General features: G+C 34.6%; 1 protein-coding gene across 6 annotated transcripts in view; it reads right to left on the reverse strand.

The window, feature by feature from the left end:
* The window catches only part of LOC136855447 (oxysterol-binding protein-related protein 3-like), a 41699-nt gene extending 17998 nt beyond the window's left edge, over positions 1–23701 (reverse strand). The window contains exons 1-14 of one of the 6 annotated variants that reach the window (XM_067132493.1): positions 23558–23691; positions 20625–20750; positions 19626–19704; positions 19066–19193; positions 17220–17387; positions 16956–17094; positions 14816–14893; positions 11147–11283; positions 10698–10850; positions 9375–9627; positions 7133–7275; positions 6217–6315; positions 5155–5341; positions 4861–4881 (exon numbers count right to left, since the gene is read on the reverse strand). In XM_067132493.1, coding sequence (XP_066988594.1) covers positions 4861–4881; positions 5155–5341; positions 6217–6315; positions 7133–7275; positions 9375–9627; positions 10698–10850; positions 11147–11283; positions 14816–14893; positions 16956–17094; positions 17220–17387; positions 19066–19193; positions 19626–19704; positions 20625–20708 — 1669 coding nt within the window. In that variant the 5' untranslated portion in view covers positions 20709–20750; positions 23558–23691. Of the gene's footprint in view, positions 1–4860; positions 4882–5154; positions 5342–6216; positions 6316–7132; positions 7276–9374; positions 9628–10697; positions 10851–11146; positions 11284–14773; positions 14894–16955; positions 17095–17219; positions 17388–19065; positions 19194–19625; positions 19705–20624; positions 20751–23557 lie in introns of all 6 variants that reach the window. The other 5 variants (XM_067132490.1, XM_067132491.1, XM_067132495.1 and 2 more) reach the window with 5 other exon arrangements.

Here is a 23701-nt window from a genome sequence, read left to right on the forward strand (position 1 = left end):
CAACTACCCAAACATTTCAACAGATTATTATTAATAAAGCATATTCTGTATAAAACAAATGTTACATAGCCACTTTTACAACTTTAGTTGCTGTAAACCTTGACATACCAAAGCTATTTCCAAGTTGCCAACTACACTACATCTACCAACTGAATTACCTATAATGATTTAGCAATCATCCTTGTTAATTACTAATAACAATCAACTATAAAATTTATCACTATAATTTATGAAAACTACTGGGATTTACATCTACACCAATGCACACTACACCACTTATCAAGGTTTACTTGTTCATTGGACTTAAAACTTAGTCTGATATGTTCCTATCAACAATATAAAGCATCTGGCAATAAATTACTTAGGTATTCAATCTCATCAACACTACATTCACGTACAGTACACATTAAAATCTACAGTATTAGTCCAGATCACAGTTACCAGCACAGTCTTACAGTTTATCTAGTCTCACACTAACAACTGAGATAGAAATGTCTAAATTTTAAAAAAAATTTATATCTAATTTTTACTTTTAGTTTTTTCTGGGGCAAAAGACTAATTCAAACTGAATCCAAACTCATACTGACTCCACATTCAGGCAACCAACCTACCGACAAGAGAGAATGCCCCCTTCAAATGAATTCAGTTTGGCTTCATTCATGAAGTATTCATGCAGTATTCATTAAAATACTGCAGTTTATTATTCTTTCTATTATTTCATCTAATCTGGGGTGGTGTTACAAATACCCATGTTAAAGGCATCTATAAGAAAGAACAAAAAAAAAAAAATACATTTTGGTTCAGACACAAGAAGTGACATTCTTACACCAAAAAAAAAAAAGTTTTACACATGAAGGAAACTAGACTGACAAATTACATAAACAGATAAGGAATGATGCAGTGATGTCATGATCTTCAGAAACATGGATAACGAAAGTATCAATGGATGAGAGCCTCACTCAACATGAAAGTGGGTAAAGCTATACAATTTAAGCTTACATAAAAGACACCATCAAATCTGCAACAATGACTTTACAAGACTTTGGCACAATTTTGACCTGATATGACCTTATAATAAATTGTGTCCTCCCTTCCAAATATACATTCACTGACTTTATCATTCTTAGCCCATACTCATGTCATAACATGAGACGTTCCTTCCTACTTTCTGCCTCGTGCCTGCTGTTCTACTTTTATCCTCATCCCAAAATTTTTGCCATTTGATGTTTATAAAGCACTCCAAATCACTCGCTTCTCAAACAGTGAAGTGCTTCACTTGTTATTTACCACACAAATATAATCATCTTTAACAGTTGAAACAGTAAAACATTTACTTAATGAATTATATACAGTGTGTTTTAATTACAGTTTTATTGAATAATGGTTTGAAAAAATTTTAGGAATTCTATAAAAGCTGTAAACCTTTAGATCATAATGTGCTGATCTGGACTGTGCTTGCCAATGAAGTCCAATATGAAAGTATGATTCTGAAAAATGTACACAACAATAAAATAGTCTTCAAGTACTGTACTGTATTTCCTACGGCTACAAATAATAAAGCTACAGTTGCAAAATTATTTTTCAGTTTTAAGTATTCTATTACAGTACATTATTACTTGCTACAACAGAGAAACTACTCATATATATGGAAAACAAGATGAGACTGACAGATTGATTAACATTCAGTTGCCTGGAGTCACAAAAAAAAAAAGGTCATCGTTAACTAATGGTGGACTTATAAATTGAAATTTACTTTTCTATATCATAATTGAACTACAGAATATGCACACTTAATTCTCTGGCCCTGGATAATACCATAAATCATTATTCACTATCAAAATACTCTGTATAATGCATTTGGAACATCAAAAGAATTCCAAAAATGGCCTCATATACAAAGAAAAGTTCTGATTCAACAAAAACCTAAGCCCTATCCTTTACAAATCAAGCATAAAATTTTGCAAATCAAGATACAGCAGTTCTGTACTGCACATGTATTCACTTGTGCCAAAGCAGAACGTTAACTAAAATAACAAAGGTAAGGAAAAGAGTTTGCAATGTTTGACTTCAATTTCAAGCACCCAGCTGCCATCTTGAACATGTGTCATTATCCAGCCTTCCATAAACCTCTAGTGCATTGCTGAGTCATTTCTTATTATCTACTGTGTTCACATGTATTTCATCAATCTCTAGTTATTTCACCTTTTTGCTCTGTTCGGTGTTTTCTTGAGCTAAGAACTGTTAATATGGTCTCAAAGTACAATAACAGTGATGATGAAAAATCTAGCCAGCACAAGACTGCCACCAAAGTCTTTGCACTAAGAAAATGAAGAAACTGAAATTATGGATCTGTTGCACACGATGACAATGCTCAGTTCCTCGTTAGACGAGTCAGTAGAGTTCTCAGATAGCACTCTGCTAGGCCCGAGTTTGAGTCTCCAGCCGGCCAATGAAGAATTAGAGGAATTTATTTCTGGTGATAGAAATTCATTTCTCGGTATAATGTGGTTTGGATTCTACAATAAACTGTAGGTCCCATTGCTAGGTAGCCAACTGGTTCTTAGCCACATAAAATAAGTCTAATCCTTCGGGCCAGCCCTAACAGAGCTGTTAATCAGCTCAGTGGGTCTGGTTAAACTAAGGTATACTTTTTTTTTTTCAGAAGTGGCTAGAATGTTAATCAAGAGCAAATTGTCCAAAAGATGTATGATTCTTTGTGCACCTGCAACTGAAAGTTTAAATAGAAAAGATTCTGAATGTATAGTAAGAAGACATGACCTTACAAAGTGTTCCACTGGTTGGGAACATGTTAGGACAGAAAGTTGGAAAGTTGGAAAGCACTCAGCATATATGATGACTTCCAGATATCAACCCTTACACCAAGTGTAATGACTGTGACACCAAGAGTGTTCCATTCAATGGCAAGGTGTTAAGTCACACAGCACTTAGCACCAAACCATTTATAGCAAGTATGGACAAAAAATAAAATAAAAATAACAAGAGAAATAAAGTCTGTCAATGAGGAAGGCAGTGTCAGATTTCCTTTAAAATTAAGAGTTGCTTCAGAAATACAATGATTAACCACGATGAAGACAGGACTTTTCTGAAAGAAGATCTCCAACAGAATATGCAGTAAATACATTAAAGTGCAAGTCAGTCTGAAGGATTCAAGACATGGAAGGACAGACTAGTTTTGATGCATGGTATCATTTAGTTATCAGTTACCTTGCCAACAACCAATCAGACCTCAAGAACAAAGTGAAGAGTCATTTAACTGGTTTCTTGCAACATAATAGGTCACTAACATTTTGTTTACAAAATGGTTTACATAATGGTTCACCTTTGTTTCATCCTCAAAGAATAGAAATACTGTACTCAGAGGAGAAAAGTTTGTCTTTTAAAGTTTTCTCACAACAAACACTGCACCAGGCCAACCAAAATCCATTCAATACAAAGATGAAAATGCTGTGATTTTGTTTTGACTTCACAGCATGATCTCATTACTGCAGCCTTTTGACCAAACTATAATCCACGTTATGAAGGTTATGTCCACTTGTTCAGAGTTTGACCACAACCAAAAAGCCAATGATGCTACCCAAAACCTGGAAGCCTTGCAATGATGGAAATCTTCCCCATTTCCATGAGTAACTGAATTTCATAAAATTCACAACAGATAAACCAGGTTCAGAAATGGTAACGTGAATACTGGAAGCCTGTATGGAGTGAATTTACTGAATAACTATGTTTAAGCCTGGGACTCATGAACAGAGAAAATCTTCAAGGTAGGAAAAAAATTTGGAAGGGAAGGATTTGTTGATCTACTAGATGAAGTGGAAGAACAAAATAGAAGTCATATAGATATTTAAGCAAGTGAAGAACTTGGAGACCTTATTAAATCATTAATGGAAAAAAAGATGAGGAAAAGAAACACACGAGGAGGTGACAAGGACATCTTCAATGAGGCACAAGACTTAGGACAAAGTTATGGATGTCAATCCATGGATGGAGAGTGGTGCAAAAACCATCCATAGCATTAACAAAGATATAAAACTCCTGGAATAGCTTCTGGATGAAATTAAAAGGTAAAAAAAGCAGTTCCCTATCACAATTTTTCCCATTAGCGAACCTTTGAAGAAGTTCTGCAGAACTCAATTGTTCCTGACATTCTGAAAGATACTCTATTTGTTAAGGCCTATCTTGTTCTTTGTTTCAAATACCCAATGCAATGTTAAAAATTAACATATGATTCATGTTTTTTTTTTTTTTTTTCATACCTGAATAAGTTTGTAAATGAAACAAGCATAGTACTTTTGATTATCACTCACTGGAACTCCTTAATAGAGGCAAATATACATTCCTTCTCTTTTTCTTAGGTCCTTCCATTTCCTAGCTTAATTTTGTATAAATACAAAATACTGTACATATTCATGGTGTACTGTACTCTGTTATAGAGGCTCTGCTCTTACATAAATACATGCTTGTGTAAGGGGACTGAAAACTACTTCCCTGCATATACAAGGATTTTACTGTAAACAGAAAAAATCTTAATTTTACTAAAGGCTACACCTCTGTCATTATATACAAGGAAACATAAGTTTCAAGGACTTAGTCTTCACATAGTAACCCCTATCCAAAAGAAACTAAAGCCTCTGCCATTGCTGTTAGCAAATGAAGAACAACTATTTTCTGAACTGAGCTTTGCAGATGATGACTTGTGTAGATGTACTATTAAATGGGGAACTACACATTACATAAAACCATAACAAAATGTCAATAAACCTTACAAAAGCCACGTATCACTTCATACAGTTTAACAAAGTATCTCGAACACAATATCAATATCATTTTCTGAACACTTACTGACATCCTCACTGTCCGCAACTAGGTTAAAAAAGAGAAAAAATTCCAGTGATAGAATATACACATAGTGCTACGGTAATAGAAACATGTTTCTAAATCTCTCATTGCATTTTCCATGAGATTAAGGGTATACACCACTCATTAACTGTATATAACAAGATACTACTATACATGGATGCAGCATGCACAAACTGTACAACAACAAGTCAATTGATGGGTATGGACAAACATTAAATCACCAATATTGTCAGTATCTTTTTGGTGACAGAACAAAGACTCTCGCAGTGTACTTACCACTTGGGTGAGCATCTGTTCCAGCATCACTTGCTTCACTTGTAAAGGAACTATTATCAGAGGAAGCCTCAGAGCTAGTGTCTGTGCCACCTGCATCGCTAAATGCATCAGCAGCGTCAAAGTACTCGGAAGCACTAAAGCATGAACTACTCTCATAAGATAAAGAAGTGTGAAGCGACTTGTGAAGCTGCAAAAGAGTGAAAAGACATTAAGCATTGGTAACCCAATGGTGACTTGGTTTACCAGATTGCTGTTTTTTAATTGTATTAAGTTGTCCAGAAGTCTGAAATAAAAAACAATTATTTTGGAAATTATCATAAAGACACAATTGTCCAATTTGTCACCAGTATGATAACCTCTATTACCATAAGAAGACTGTAAATTGCCCACATACCAAAAAAATTTACTTGTTACCCTTGGATGAAGATAAGTTGTCATGCGTGCACCAAATTTTCACTAAAATAGTAACAATTTGTCACACACTGTTATTCTTGGCGACAGTCCAAAATATCAGCATACTATTGGCTTCAAAAAATGCTAATTTAGAAAATATGCTACTCTACTGCTTAAACTGTTTAAGGTCGTACCCTTTAAAAAAGCCTTTTGTCCAAAACAAAAAAGCAAATATGCTTGTGCAGGTAGAATTTTTTAATCCAAAGGAAACTGTTATTTTATCCTAGGTCCATTGTTTACTGCATGATGTTTATTACAAATAACATAAGTAACGTGGTCAATAAAAATACAGGAAAATTAAGAAATGCCTCAGATAATAGGTAAACATACAAAACCTGAACGAGTTGCTGCTATGATTCCTCCCCCAACCTAAGAATATGACAAGTGTTGAATGAAAGGAAAACATTAATATTAGGAAAACGGAATACTTGTTTCCAGTGACAAATGTCACTGGTGCCTAATACTGGCATAGCTACAATATAAGGCCTGTTCACAGTCTGGATGCATAAACTACACATTAAAATATACTTCTCTATGTTATATCACCTTTGTTCAAAGTAATGCTTTCATTAAGGTTAATGTAACAATAAAATAATCATAAGTTATTACCATCTCAGACATGGAGGGTGGAACAGAAATATCCGTCAAATCAGAATCAGCATGGATCCTTGCAAGACGTCCTCTTAGCTCAGCATTCTGTTGCAAAGCCTGCAATTGCAAGATTACATTCACATTCAAAATTCATGGACACAAATGAGATAATTCTGCCATGCCAAACCATTACCAAAACTGAATTTATAAAGGCTCTACTTTTCAACCGTTAATGTATTGTTTTTCATTTGTTGCACTGTAATGTCAGTATATTTCAATATTTTGTATGTTTATTATGTTTTGTACGTTACTATACTTCAATATATCATGTGTTTATTTGCTTTCCACAAATGTCAAGCCACATAAATACTTCTACTGCCTTTTGTATGACTTCAAACAGCTGTTTCCACTAACTGATTATGGATGCTACAGGAGCTGACACTTTTTTGATACTCCACTTTGACTTCATTATTCAAGTTTTGTCATTTTAGTATTTTTAACTGTCTTTTCTATTTTCCTATCACAATCTGTTGCAGTAAAGGGGCCTTTCGACACTTTCTTTGCCTTTTTCTTGGATAAATGAGCTAATATGCCTCTTAGTTGAACAGTGTGAATTTTTGGAGGAGTGCAACCTTTGTTAGTCTCTCCCTGGTATACATATATGAGAGACCTAAAATTCTGCGACTTTTTTTCTTCTGGGAGTCCGACGTAGGCAATATTGCAGGGCATAAGAAATCTTTACATTTGTGAGTCTTCTATAATAAAAGCTGAAGGGAAAAACCTATCGATTCATCTTTTTTTAAGTGTGAAAGGTTAATGAGATGGCTAACCTTACCCCTCTTCTGAGTGAAGGACTGGGGAAAACAAGATAAGGTTTGAATATATGTGAAATAATCAATTATAACTATACTGGAACAAAATAGGTGTCACTTACCTGATTCAATGAATTTCTAAGAGCAGCAATAATGGAAGTAGTGTTGTGGGATGATAAAACATTTGACTCTGATTCCAGTGCTTGACGCAATTTTTCTCTCTCACTCTGAATTCCACGAAGAACTTGACATATCTGACTAACAACTGGAAATATAAAAATAAAACTTAATGGGCATTTACTGCCTGACTTGGTTACGCACATACCTACTAATCATTTACATAAATTATTATAGAGGAACCATACCAAACCATCGTTACTTTGTTTTACAACAAACACAACATTTACATTAGCCCACATTTCTGGTTGTCATGAATCCTATAGAGTTTGTTTCTGATTCAAACAAAGAAAAAAGATCATATGCTGATTGGACAGCTGTAATGGGTCCTGTGTTCCAGACAAGTAAGAACCCTCTTTGTCATGAGTCTAGTATGGTGACAAGAAGCTGTGTATTCTTAGACTTCACTAATTTCCTTTTCCTTGTTTCAATGTTCCAGCATACTACTATTTGTAACTTTGATTTTGTCTTCTTTCAACTCAAAATGGTAACACAGCACTGTGCTGAGTAACTGTTATTGGAATGTATAGAATTCTATTCCTTTGCGTAGACTGACTGAATGTTTCTTTTTGCTTATGTGTATCTATTATATCCTGTTTTCTGGAGCGCTGGGCTTATGTTTCCTTTTGTTTCATCCATGACATTTTCCCCATTTAAGCACATGGAACAGACAACCAGACACAAAGGATTGCACTGATGTTAGAACCATACAAACATCAGGAGTCACCAATAACTGTAACATGGTCGTCATTCCATCACAAGAAAGGAATACAGGCAGTCCTCGGTTATCGGTGGGGGTTCCATTCTGGGGGTGTGATGATAACGGAAAATCGCCACTAACCGAAAATCGGTGATTTCCGGGGCTTTTTCGGCGATTTTCGGGGCTTATCAGTGCCAAAAAGCGCCGATTTTCGGTTAACGATGCCTCTGTTAGGTATGTATCAGCACCAATACCCAATTATCGGCGCCGATAAGCGGAAATCAGTGATTTTCGGCACCAAAAATTGCCATAAAACCGGATTGCCATTAACCGAGCCTGCCGTTAACCGGGGACTGCCTGTACACTGCTGTCTGGACCCACAAGAGGTCCTCTGAGAAGATTGATATCAAAGATAAGATTAGCTCTTTCCTTAGGTTCCAGGGTCTCTCAGCTAGAACTTGAAAAGGAACCATGCCTTTTATGGTAAGATATTAGAAGCATGTATGCCCAACTGAGGACGGGGTGCATTGCCTCCTGGAGACTGTTGCCAAGCTCCTTTTTCATCCAAGTCTACCAGCCAAGTCTTAGCAAGTACTTATCAGTCATTTTGTACCTAGGCAGAATTTGCAATCAGTCCTTGCAGCTTGACATCTTAAATTGGTGCACTTAGATGTGTTCCATGGAATTAAGGATACTTGTGAATACTAGGTTTGTATAAAAACTTGTTTTTAAATAGTTTTAAAACTCACAGGTTGGCCAAACGAAACTCATCTTTATGTGAAAAAAGCAATTATAACAAAATAACTGCTCACACTGAAAATGTTAAGTCAGAGATTCTGGCATAAATCTTCATCAATAATTCCTAACTTAATGAATATAATTTGTATTTTACTAAGAAATTTTGCAGCGCGTATATGTCACTTAAGTACTGGATCATATGGGGTAGCCATCAAATATCAGCGACTTAACTGATCTTCAACACTAAAAAAAATATACTTTTTCACCAAGATATCCCACTGCAACAATGAACATTTTCTCATTACACTAGATTTGATCTGTTGCATCAATTTATAAATGTTGCAAATTATTCATTATGATTGATTTTTAATAATGCTAACTACACTGATATTTCCTGGCAGTGAAGATGCTCTGACCTCCAAGATGTACCCCAATATTGGCTAGCAATATTTTTGAGAAAAAAAAAAAAAAGGCAGCACATTCACGAGTTGTTGGCTTTAATTTTTTGTTGGTGCGCTGCATGCATTCGACTGTCTCTATAGAACAAGTAGTCACCTTGAATAATGCCGCCCAACTATTTCTTCATCCTTATATACACATAACCCACATAACAACTTCAAATATCTACCCAATTATGATATTTGCATTCTGTATCAACCTTTCAGAGAACATACACATTTGATAATACAGAAAAAATTGCAATACAGTATGTATATTTGCCATACATTTAACAGGAAATAAAAACACACCTTCTTTAGCTAAAACTGTGAAGTCCTCCCTGGAAGAGCTCTCCATTGAAAGTGTGATTTGTGGTGGATTAGAAAATGAAGTCTGGGAAGTTGGGGATGGTGTGTTCGGAGGCTGATTACTTGCTACAACTGCTGACGCATTGTCAGAGTAACTGTGTGGCCGCACATACTGATTCCCATGAGCATTATGAAGAGCTAACGTTGGGTTACTACTACTGAGAGGACGAAGTTCACAAAGGTTACCATCGACTTGCTGGAAAAGAGAGAACATCTATTCATCAAAGGGTTGAATAGAACAAAAACATTTCTCATCACAACAAAAATGAAATGACTTAAGCTTCTGCTAAGGCCTTTAATATAATTAAAAACAGACTCTAAATATCCATCAAACAATAACGGCTGGTTTTGCCTGAAATGCCACTGGTTTCTTAATAGCTAGCTCTCCATCTATTTTTAATTTGACCTTTCCCTCTTTTGATACTTAAGTAACTTTCATCTGTTTACATTTGTTTTCGGGTCACTAAGAAAATCTTTAATAACCACAAACAAGTTGGTTAACTACATATACCAAGTGAGGCATCCAAAAGGACGAGGAAAAATTTGAGTGTTAAGCTATGCATGCAGATGATAATCGACCAGTACCTCCAGATCAAACACTAGAGGAAGAAGCAAACATAAGGGTCTACACAGCTGGAAGAAAGAAAAAAAAATCCATATCAAATGTTTTCCATGATGTCAAGCCTCAAAGCAACAACCAACCACTTGACTGCTTGTATATATAGTACTTGTAGCACTACAGTATACATCTTTCATATTTCAGACAGAATTGTATTTTATGTATCAACAATGGTAATGCCCTCTAACCCAAATTTCCATTAACTATCAACAAAACAGAATAAATTAGCAAACAAATCAACAAGGGGCCCCACCAGCTCCAGAGAACTTATGTATCATTGCCAATAAGTAACACAGGCTATAAGTACATGCAGACAAAAAATCATTTAAACCTACAGAAATCACACAAATAAAGAGAACTATAAAGAAACTGACATGGGAATACAAAATAATCAGAAAAACAGGAGCACATTAACACATGATATAAAATAAATAATCAAACAGTCACAAAAAATTATTCAAATCACCCTAAACACAGAAACAATGCACTTTTAAACAATTTCAACCTCACCATATCCTATGAATGATAATGTTCAACATACTGCCATGGACAGTAATCCAGTTTTACTTCAAAGTGAACATAACACCTCCATTACGGAACAGTGATGAACTTCAATACTACCTATGATGAGCAATAAACATACTTACAAGAGAAGGCATAACTGCATCAACCTGATCAGTGGCTCCTTTACCAGGGCTTGTGTTAATAATTATTTCACCTCCAGTTGATTTATTACTTTTGTGTTTCCTTAAACGGAATTTTCTCCTTGACTTGGTAGAAGGTGTTGTGGGCTCCCCATGCTAAACGATACAAAAAAGAGAACAAGTTAAAAAAATAAACTACTACAATGTGAATAGCAATTTGTAAAAGTCTTCTTCTGACACAAAGTCAATAGATTTTATGCATTACTGTACTTAACAATATCATTTACATTCAAACTACTTAGGAAGTATGAAACTTAATTACAGAGGCATGACTGGTACCTTTCTTTGTCCCAAAAATCATTTAGTAAATAAAAATTCAAATCTAATTATCACCTATTTACAAATATATGAATTTCTAAAATACATATTCCTTTGAAAACTAGGATACTAACACTCAAGTCATCTTGGTGTTCTATGTTATTTAGAAGGTGTGACAACTGCTGAACATGCTGCTGGGTAGTATTTATATCTTTTGTCAAAATTTCTAATCCAGAGCTGTCTACCAACCATGCTCGCAGAGTTCCAGCCCCTGCAAATAAAGGAAAATATTTAATCCCAAGAGATAGAGGGATGGAATTTAAACAATAAGATTCAAATAGGTCTTACAACATTAATAATGAATGCCTATTTGGCATAAAATAACCATTAAAACATTGTACAAATACTGTAGCCTTTGTTTGAAAGTGTTATGAATGGATATTACATCACCAACAATAAAAAAATTTTTTTTATAGCATTTCTTTACATTTCACAATTTGTAGGTCTACTTAAACACTTTATTCACAAACCAAAGGAAGAAGATCGGCTAAGTTTGTGTCAAAAAAATTTTAAAAAAGAATTTGATTTGTTTAACTTCCAAACACATCGTTCACATCAGCAAAAATTGCAATACACAAAATAGGATCAAGCTGCAGAAGAAACCCTAAAATTAGGCGACTGTAAAATATGGTCCAAGAGGTGCAGTACCTAAGATGCAGTACATGACCATAACCACTAAACTCAGCAGTTGCTAATCCCTGAAACACCAACAGAAACAGAGGTCAGCCTACCTAGCTGAAGCCAGGATTGCTGCCACTACATAAGTATGAAGCCACTTATGAGGGAGGATCCTGGGTTAAATGAATGATGGCACCATTGAAGAAAATAAGCCACCACCAAAGAAGACAAGGGAAGGAAACATGATCCTGAGCTAAGAGAGGGCTTTTCTATAGTATTATTATACTAGAAAGCCTCAAAGCTCTCTGTCCTCATCCAATACACTTCATGTAAGTGCTGAAGGCAGGGTGATTGAAAAAAGAGGGAAGAGAGTGCGTGCCAGGCAATATCATGGGTTTGATTGTCAGAAAGCTGCCTGAAATAGTGAACTGAATGCTATTGGGACCTGAAAAAAAAGAGAGAGAGAGAGAGAGAGAGAGAGAGAGAGAGAGCGCGCACCAACTCTTCTTCAATATATAGTCAATAAACGATAGCTAATACTAGATTGAAAAACATGTTTCAAATCAAAACAATTGTTTTAAAACAATTTCATACTGGGTGAAATAGATGTTTGCTCTTTTTTATGGATCTTGCATTATTTCTGAGGTCCATATGTTTAGATGAATTTCATAATCATAAACCTACCACTATACTGTACAGTATTAAGAACCACTCATTACAAAAATTAACTTTACATATTTAATATTACTACCCAGTAGATATGACCTATCCACTATTCTTCTGGTTGCACTGTCATTTAGTTTACATTTTGAAATGCAGATTATCTGCTTATGGCACAAAAATATGGGTAATTTTTTTTCTGGCATTAAGCAGAGACAGTGGATATGCATTTAACCAAAAATTGTAAAACACAGCAATGCTTCAAGTTAAGTTGTTTCAAAATATATTTGCACAGTTACATAACTGTCAATTTGTTTCTCCATTTTAAGATTCATGCTACTATGAGTATTTTTTTAAAGATAAGGTTTTTTTTATACGGCTATTTTCATTAAAAATTGAAAGGAAAAATAAAAATCTTCATCCATTTTTGCATATTCACACATACATCACCAATAACTTTTAAAATGCTATGAAAAACCATAACCAATAAAAAAAAATTCCAAATCACATAAAACAAATGTTATATATATATATATATATAAAATAATGAACAGTAATGAGAAATATATCATTTAAAGGCTTAAAAATGTTAAAAATATTGTTTTATTTGCATGACGTTCAGCCACATGTACTGTACAGTTACATGTGCATAGTTCCAGCCATATAAATACAAAAATCAATAGAAAAAGTGACAAATCACATAAAAACAAATGTTAAAATATACAAAAATATGCATGTACATTAATATACGTACTCAGAATAAAACCATTTAGGAACTTCAAAATGTGTTAATTGTTCTTTAGTATATGTTGTTCTAACTCTAGTGTTTGGCCATGCGTCATCGTTAGTTCTAGGCGGTGAGTGAATTCAAATGTGTGCTTGCATGCGTGTTACAATATTTACTAAGTCTTATTTGCAGTGAATTTGTCTTGAATAATTAGTGCCTTGCCTTCAAAGAAAGTTTCTAGTGCTCATGCTAATAAGCATAAAGCTATTCTGTTGGAAAGTAAGGTGTCTATGATAAAACCCCATGAAAACTGTGAAAAAATTAATGCCATCGTAGCTCGTTCTCTCATACAACCCATCAAGCACTTTGATATCACCCGTCAGGTAGGTACATAGCTGTATAATATACAGCAGCAGACAATTTATCTCTCAAGTTCAGTACCTACTAATGTAGAAGCTGACATGTTGCTGTGATTGCATAACGTAATGAACGTATGCTCAGCAAAGACCTTAAGCCCCTACCTTGGCCATAGGTCCTGGTCCTTATATTTTCATTGCATTTTGGTCAACTTTGGCCCTTCCCCATGTCTGTGTTTCCTTTGTTATATGATGAAGTGTTAGTAAAATGTTTACATATGTACACAGATGTAAACTTTCATATGGTTAAGGAGCAACCAATGTTAACAGCTTATGAACACTAAGAAAAGAAAAAGCAGAGATTCAACAAGAACTGAAAAACTTTTTGTTACAAAACTGCAGAGAAAAATGCAAAACAAAATCATTTTATCATGTCTTGATATCAAAAACACCAGCACATGGTGAACATTAATATCAAGTAATTAGCATAAACATGTTGCTAAATGCTAAAAACTTTATTAGCATGCAAAAACGTGAATAAGAACCAAGAAACAAAAACTTGCTCTATGATATAAAAAGTCAAAAGGCCCACTAAATGAGCTATTCATTTAAGCAACAGCAGAAAAAAGGGGTGTGGGTAATTGCGCAGCTCATAACTGCACTCATTACCATGTCACCAACTTAAAAATTTCTTGAGTCAAAAGCTAAATCATTACAAGTGAGTACTGTACACCAAAAGCACTGTAAAATGACGCAGCGTATAAAACTAGCAAAATAAATGTACTTACAGTATTACAGCAAGTAAATGCTGCTCAACATGGCAGAGAAAAGTGGCAAAACACCATTCACTGGTAAAACAATCACTGATAATGAAGCTCACCGATCAAGGTGACAATATATCACCATCACTCAACTCCAATTAAATAGCTACAAAATTGATGCTGAAAAAGGTAAAACTAACATGAATTACCTGGAATGGAATAAATATTATAGCTAAAATCATTTAAGTCTAGTTAACAACTTGCTAATAGCAAGGTAGACACACCAAAAGATAGGGTTCTTACCTGAGAGCAAGCTCCACAGCCATACATGAGCAAGCAGCCAGTTAACTTGTAAATGATCCTCCACTTTATTCTGCATTTGGGAATGGAGTTTTTTAAGATTGTGACGAAACACAAAATGGGCCAATGTAAATGATGGGTTTGTAAACTTATAGGGAATTACCCCTGAACTCTATAAAAAAGCCTCCATCTTTGCATCTAGACTCTTTCTCAGTGAGCAACACATTCAAATCTCAATGGCATTCCTAAAACACCATTTAATGAGTTGCTGGAACTTACCAGCTGCTGCCCCAGTTAATGTGGTTGAGGTATTTGACTTGCCTTCACGATTCAATGTATTGTGATGTGATCCCGGTAAAGAGCCAGGCAAGGAAGTGCGTCCACTTGATATCAAAGGGTCTGTTAAAGGACAAGCACAGTGCTGCATCAAATTTGAAACTAAAGCAAAACTTCATTAGCATAAAATCGAATCTAAGAATTAACTTCCTTGTGTACAGTAACTTAACCTCAGAACTTTGGCTTAAATAAGCTAAAGAAAAAATACTAGCAGCATCTAATCGAGAATCTACGTTCGATTCTTGAAGTTATTAGTGTTTCTTATACCATTGCTTGTGGAATTACTATACAGTGTTATCTTTAAATTTATTCACAATCAATCACAAAACTGGTAGATTTTATTACAGCCAAAGTGTGTTTTTGTTTACAGTATTTACAGTTCTATTTAGCTTTCTGAAATTCCCTAGATTCTACAACCTTATAGTTTAGTGAATTCACGCCCTGCAAAACTTCTTGTATTCATAAATTATCTAAATACTAAAGTATCCAAATACTTCTACAAACACAAATTCAAGAAAAGTTAGGCTATCATCTGTTGAAATAATCATGGCATCAGGCAATGACACAGAATCAACAAAGAATTTTATGCCTTGAGAGAACTTATCTGAATATCTGAAAAATTTTAGTCAAAACACAGCAACACAAATACCAGACCTACATAACCTACGATCGTTAAAATTCTATCATTACCCAGTTTTCATGGGACACTTCACTGTGTTTATATTCGGTCTTTGCATATTCATATGTGCTTTCTAGCCGAGATGTGTGCCTGTGTGAGTCTGTGTGTGTGTGTGCGCGTGTGTAAGAGACCATTTTTGCTTGACAAATGGGTATTTGGCTGTTAATAACTCAATACCACTAGGAAGCAAAAACGCAGAGATTAAGAAGGAACTGAGACTCTATTTACAAAATCACTGAGAAAAATCCAAAGCAAAATCATTTTATCATGCCAATATCAAAACAATAGTTTTATTTCATTTAGCATCTATATGTCAAATAATATATATATATAAAATAACATAAGCTAATACAGGAGTAATTTTAAATGAAAAACTTGACAAAACCTTGTAAGAAATATATTCATATTACACAGTATGCCATCTAAATTTATGGATTTTTAATTTAAAAAAAATTAAAGAATTCCTAAGTAATGTTAATTCCTGTTTATTTAAAGACTCACTCCTTGTGTTTCCCCAATGCTCCCTTATTGTTGAATGTAAAAATCTTATCAGTGGTGTAGCTGTCCTCAAACTGCCAGCCTTGAGCCGAATGCTTCCAAACGAAGGATTTTTTATATGCTAAAACCTATTTATTTCAAGTTGTATTCTCAACATGTCAATTGGTAACTGATCAACAAGAACAGCTACCATATAGCCCTTCCATTTACAATGGAAGTGCAATTTGTATCTACAGCTACTGTATTGTAAACTTAATCTAAAATAAATTTGTGGGAGGCATGCCTGAAAAAGATATTTTAGTATTTTTAACAGTTTTGTTTATAAACCAGGAGACACGTAGGAACATGAAATATATTACATTTCTTTCTGGACTGTATTTTGTTAGCTATTTGCTATTTAAGAACCTGTGGACATCAATACTAAATGAGTCACAGCTAAAACGTGTTGTTGAAAAAAAAATACTTATCTGAAAACATCATGACAATAACCAAATACTTGGAGAACTAATTTTTTGATGAATTTAATTGTACAGAGGTCTCAGTGGATAGAATGCAATGAAATCTTATGGTCTCAGCTTGAACTTGAAAAAAAAGTAAAGTGTATTTAACTTTACTTCACCAAAAGTGAAGGCAAGAATTTGTTACCATAATTTTTGCCACCAATAGTGAGTTACCACTGGAATTAATATACAAAGGCAACTCTGGAGAAGAACCTGCATTCCAAAAGGAAGGAGAACTCACATACCAACTCCCTATTTATTTAACAGTTTAAATATATGTATATGGGCACAAGGACATTTAACAAGTCTTCATCTTTATAAAAGACAGGCATACCCCATGCAATGTCTCACAGTCAATAAATATTTGGTTTCCAAAATGGCTATTATTTCCACTAAGATTTAACATACCTTAAATGAAAGAAAATGGCAGTTAAAAAATACACCATACCTGTAGGAGAATCATCTGACGGGGATGCTGGTGAAGCCAGCTTCTGTTGATCCTTGCTGTAGAGTATTTGGTGTTGCTTGTGCAGTCTATGCTGTTTTAACTGTTCGACCCATTGTAAGTACACCTCCCGAGACTTACACTATAAGGGTGGAATGAAAACTTCATAATTAAATAAACTGACATACAAAACATTAAAGAATAATAGTATTCAAATCTACCAAACACGCATATACTCAAACTTGAACAGTGGAGTCATTACTGTACCTTCAGATGAAATATCAAAGTGTCAGCATCAATATCAATTCTTCTCCTCCTGGCTTTTGTTGAAATAACAGACATACCAATATCCATTTTCCCCAAGATTCTGCCTCTTGCTAAATCGGCGATAGACTTGGCATACGTCAAAGTGCTCTTCTCTAGGACAAAGTATCTCTGAAGGAAGATAAACAAAAACTCAAAGGGTAAAGTGGTCTTCAAAAAGACATACCCTACATCTCTATAAATTTGATCTACATTAATTATCCATCCTTTGAAGGCATGGCAGTGGAATGTAAGATCTTTACATGAGGGTATGTCAGTGTGTTGTATTATCATAGTATAAAAATTATCAACAAAATGCTTTCTTATTTCAGAGTAATGTTATTAAAATACACAGGGAGTATGTCAGGGAAATGTATCATCGTATCCCTATTAAGTAGCACAAATTAGAACGTCTAGAATCTAGATAAATTTGACTGAAGTAATACTGTACTTGTAAAATTAGTTGGTAAGGACATTATGAAAACATGGCAGAGTAGCATCTATCCCAGTCTAAAAACAGAATCCCGGCTCTTAACTAAAAAAATGTCTAAAACTAGAATGAAAGAAAAATGAGAAACTTTTCATCTAGTAGGATGATGTCTCAAAATAATTCTAAGTTATTCCTTTCAGTCCTGTGTTCATGTGCCATGGTGACATGATATAGTAGAATATAAACTTAATTTAAAAATTTAAAAACTAGAATCAAAACTGAAGCCCATTTAAAAATTACAAAAGCATGTCTATTAATCTACTGGACTCTACGCCCATGAGTAAGTTTTCAACAAGTTCCAACAGTTATTAAAATTCCAAGTGTCTGCAACTTTCCTGTCACAGACATTCACGAGTGAGATCCCATCTCATGAATTAATTTTATATATCATTAGTTTACATTTAGCAGAAACTAGACTATAACATATAAAGCATTCCATCTTTGGAACTGAAATTAAAATTCACTGTGCCTTGTTAGTTCTGTATTTATAAAGATAGATTTCATATGTTCTCCAAGAATTATCTATCAAATCTCATATCATCTAATCTCTATACATGTGTAATTATGCATAGGCCACAATTAGTTTACCATATGTGGACTAGTAAAATTGCAAATAATCTCACGTACTGTACAGCAACACCACATCAAAAACTCACAAGTTGTAGATCCACTTATCAGTGCACTGAAAGATATAGTTTACCTAGAAAATCTGTAAATCTTCTGCACAAGGTGCAGTGTGAATTTATCCTTTATCCTTTCTAAAATTTTTGTATAAAAAGTGCTGAAAAGCTTTTAAATGCTGTGAAAAGCTTCAAAAAACAATGACTAACTTTAAAAATTCCAGTCCATCGTCTCCCATGACTTTCTGTGAACCATTCAGGCCTATCGCCTCTCATTCTTTCGAGGACCCCATTCATGCTGATCTCCTCCAAGGTCTTCTGTAACTTTTACTTGCATAAAACTCTTTGGGCCTGTTCTATTTTCATCAGTTTTGGTTATATTCATTGTAGTAAAATTTTCATTGCATTTCCACTTGTCTGCTTGCCAAAATTGGTCACAAAATAAAACATACCTAAAACTACGGAATATGAATATGTAACGCACATGAATATGTAAAAACATAGGATTTCACAAGTACAAAGATCCAACTATCCATGAATAAATAACAAGCCACGTTACGGTATTTAAAGGAACTAATCACAAAAAGCTAACATGCTAAGAGACAGAGTAACGCTATCACTATATCATGGTTGAGGAAAATGTCTCGACGTTAATGGCTAAGTACAAAATAAAATCTGAAATCATGAGTGGATAACTTACCTTGTGCCAGCCTTTGAGAGGCCATTTTCGACGCTTGAGCAAGAATCCCTCAAATTTGCGTGGGACAAGATCAAATCTCTGGCCCTCTTTAAGACCTTCTAATATTTCCCATTCTCCTTTTTTCCTTGCTGAAAAGATAATATTGCATAATTATAATACTACTCAGAAAAAAATATGAAAAATGCATGCATACATAGCACCATCTCTCAAGAAACCCATGTACTGTAGTCTGATGAAAATACTTAATAATTAAAACAATACGATAAATAATATGACTCTCTTAAACAACATGTTATGAAACCTTACATTAACTATATAGTTATATATCTCTGAAACACAACAAACAACAATATCTAGTACTCTATAAAAATCTGAATTAAGCCTTTAGCAGCAATATCATTATGCTGGGCAGCCATTTCAAAATATCCTAGGGCTATGGCATCTGACCAAACAGCTGAGTTTAACTACAAAAAACCAGTCATTTACAGTCTTCTGAATACCATCAGTCAGCTGAAAAACACACAAATAAAGCAGCACTAAACAAAAATAAAATTTCTTACTTGACTTATGTGCACTGCTTGGTGATCGTCCCGCCTCCTGAGATTCTGCTGATAAACTGTTAGTGTCTACACTCTGGTCCTGAAAATAAATCAAAGGTAAGCAGAGCCTAGACCAATGTTCTAGTAATATTCAAGACATCACTTACTACAGAACAATAATGATGAAAGTTTATAGTCTAAAGACATAACTTTATAAAATAAGGCTTTTAATTCTCGTCTTTCCCTGACTGACGTACTGTAACAATATCTATGCTAAACTATCAGTATGTAGGTTGTTCAATCCCATTAGGTGTTATTTTTCTTAGACAAATACAAGTCTTGAATTAACTAGCTGGTTGGAAATGAAGGCCATATCTACTTTGCCTCTGTTTTCCTGCTTCTAGGAAATTTTTTCTGCCACAGTTCACATCTTTCTACAGTCCGATTTTTAAATGGTTGGCTTTGCTAAAAAATTTTCTTCTGTTGGAAAGGATATTTCTATTTCAAATCATATTGTACAGGCAGTCCTCGGTTATCAGCAGGGGTTCCGTTCTGGGGGCGTGATGATAACCGAAAATCACAACTAACCAAAAATCGGCGATTTCCGGCGCTTTCACGGCAATTTTCAGGCTTATCGGCACCGAAAAGCGCTGATTTTCAGTTATCGATGCCTCTGTTAGTTATGTATTGGCGCCAATACCCAATTAACGGCGCTGATAAGTGGAAATCGGCGATTTTCGGCGCTGAAAATTTCCGATTTTCATCGCTAGACAAGCCCCGTAAAACCGGATCGTCATTAACCAAGCCCACCGTTAACCGGGGACTGCCTATACTTTGATCACTTTCTCCTAATTTTTCTTCAACACCAAAATTGTAACATTTAATGTTGAGACTTGGAGTATACTGCCAGCCTGCTCTAACTTGCAACTAAGACCTAATGGAAAAAAATTTTCTGTTAATAAATACAATATATCTGCACAAAGGAGAAGTGAAGGGAAAATATAAGACAATATAGCTTACCGATTCAGAACCAGGTGGTGCTGAAGATTTACTTTTCTTCTTTTTACCTCCTTTGCTATTCATGCTTGAAGCTATACTTGACATTATGCTCTAATTTTAGTAAAAAAATTTACAGCCTCTTACAATCTGGAAGAAATGGGATACAAGCATAAGTTGACAGAAACAGTATCACAAACGTCAGTGAGATGTGTCCACAAATAAGTTGTATACACAAAGGATTTGTGAGGGCAAAGTGTACATTTTGGCTGTGTTCACCTTATATTGTATATTACTTATTACAAAATTTATATTACATAATTTATAAGACAAGAATAACTAATTTTTGGGTGTAAAAGTCACTATTTTATAGCAGTATTTCATAGCACACAATCATAATTTTCTTTTGCTACACTCTCCTTCAGCTGGCTGGGAACAGTATAGTAAAATGGTAGTACCTAGGCTCAAGAACCTGAAAGACTGATACTGTACTTGAAGAGGCAAAGAAATCCTTGCTAATGAGTGCACAGATAACCTTAAGATAACATGCAGATGCATTTGGGGAAAAATGAAAAATGCATTACTGTACATCTATAGTTTGACTACTGTATTTACAAAAGGAGAGCTGTTTATGAAAATTGTCTAGAATGGTTAACTTTCTTTCAATGCAATATCATTAATCATTTAAATGGCTACTTTTTTGTGGCCAAAACGTCCCATGCTCATTTGACTATAATCCACTGAGATAAAGATATTTCTCCAGTGCATATCCATCAATTCTATCCCCCAATATGTTTACACAACTGGCTCAATTTCTTGTGAGCACACATGCTGTTACCCATTACTGTACCTCCTCACTGCACCCAGGTGTGGTGCAAATATAACCACTAAGTGAGTCAGATATCAAGCCCTACAAATTCTGACTTCAGACAAGGCTACAGGAATTTTACTCTCTCTTCCTTTTTCTTTTTATTTTTACTAAAACAGCCAAAGGTGCTGCATTCATCAAAAAGCAAAATTATTTCAGGGTTTCAAAGGAGCAAACAAATGTGAAACCACAACTGGGTTTTACTTTACACTCTTATTCTTACTGTGGATCTTGGACATTGGATGCAAATACTTGCACCTTTTCTATCGTATAACATTAGTCTGGGTTTTATTTTACACTCTTATTCTTACTGTGGATCTTGGACATTGGATGCAAATACTTGCACCTTTTCTATCGTATAACATTAGTCATCTTAAATATTAAAGAGATATGAGAATATTTTTGAAAAGATACATATATTATTTTTAAAAAGAAATAAAAAAGTACTCTACCACCATTTTAAACAAGGTTAGGGCCATACACTTTCTCTACTAAAAATCTGTCAAAATTTTATAAACGTGAATTATAAAAGGGGAATACAGTGAAAGGTAGCTGGAGTTCAGTTTCAATGCATATTAAATCATGACATTAGGGATATCCTGGGGGTATAATTTTTGGTGAGCATTTTGCTTTTTCCGTTCAGTAATAATTAAATACCATTTTCATCCAACTAAAACTAAATAAATTTTTGTTTTACCTCCAAAAGAGAGCTATTGGTATCTGAGCATTTTGCTTTTTTTCAGTAATTAAATACCATTTCCTGCTTAAAACAATTTTGACTTTAAAGACATTTTGCTTTTTCCATTCAGTAATAATTAAATACCATTTTCATCCAACTAAAACTAAATAAATTTTTGTTCTAAAGTATCTGGATGTTTTATTAATCCTCCAAGACTTCAAGGCAAAGTCTTCAGTTTAATAATGGCGGCCTTGTGATTTTGGCGGAGATCCTAAGTTATACAGTACATCATAGATGTTAAACGACTCTGTCCATCTGGCAATGAGTTAATCCCTTCCACAAATAAATATACCCTTCCTCCACAAAATAAACTTTGAACGAAAGAGCCAATAACCAAGACTAGAAATGGGACAAGAGGAAATGTGTGCCCTCTAGCTGTTTACTTCTCAACTTCAATGAAAGGAGTATGTCACGCACAAATGTCAGGAGTATTCAGGGTTAGGTTGAAATGAATTCCTGTATTTCTCATTTATGATTTATGGTGCTCTTTGTCACCTTAACATGGGATTCCTCTCTTGATCAAGTAAAGACCAGCAGCCTTGGATTAGATTATTAGGTTTATGATGTAGTCCGGTAAATGTTCTTGCCACATTTTCACACTATTTTTAAGATTTTTAATGTTAATAAGCATTAACTACATATTTTATCAACTGATAATATTGTGATTAATGCCTTTCATAACTTTCTGATTGGTGCAATGCAGTTGTCATTGGTTTACCCCCAAAACAAAAAAGCTGGTTTCCCACTGGGGTAACCCATGACTACTGGATATAAAGATTTAAGCTAGTGGGGAAGGGAAAATACAAAAATGTGGTTTGCAATAATAATAATGGTTAGCAATGCAAAAAATACAATAACCAGTTGAAAAAACATAATTATATATTTGGCTGCATATGAAAAAAAAATTCAATATATTACCCCATCAGTCAAGCCTAGGCTACATTTACTCAACATCATAGATAAAGAGTATAACCACCCAATTATAAAACACGCTCGTTAGCCTACCGAGCCTAGTCTAACTCTAAGCCTGTAGCCTTACGAAGGCATAGGCTGGTGTAGAATAGGTCACAAATCAAAAGGCTGGACTGCTACAATGGAGAACAGCAATAGTAAGCCTCTATCGTGATCTAATTGCAACTAAAATATGTCTGATTAAATAACTCTGTAAAACATACACGTCAGAACCTTGTCGACGGGCCAACTGTCAAAAAAAATAAAGGAATGTGGATAACTGGGTTAGGCTAGGTCACACTACAACAGACTTGTTGCCCTACAAACTCACGTGTGTTACTACAGTTCTGGCGAGCAATAACTACCTGAGAAACGATACAACGAAAATTCAATACTCACTTTACACAAATGGAGTCGCGAGTACTTTATCACAAAGAAATTGACCATAATAACCTTGTGTCAAAAGTGGCGATTGAGTATTAAGGGTGTGGATGACATTGATCGCATATTGGGCTGACTCACCTGATTTTGACATTTGGGAGT

This window comes from Macrobrachium rosenbergii, chromosome 31, assembly GCF_040412425.1.
Source record: "Macrobrachium rosenbergii isolate ZJJX-2024 chromosome 31, ASM4041242v1, whole genome shotgun sequence".
Taxonomy (NCBI): Eukaryota; Metazoa; Arthropoda; class Malacostraca; order Decapoda; family Palaemonidae; genus Macrobrachium; species Macrobrachium rosenbergii.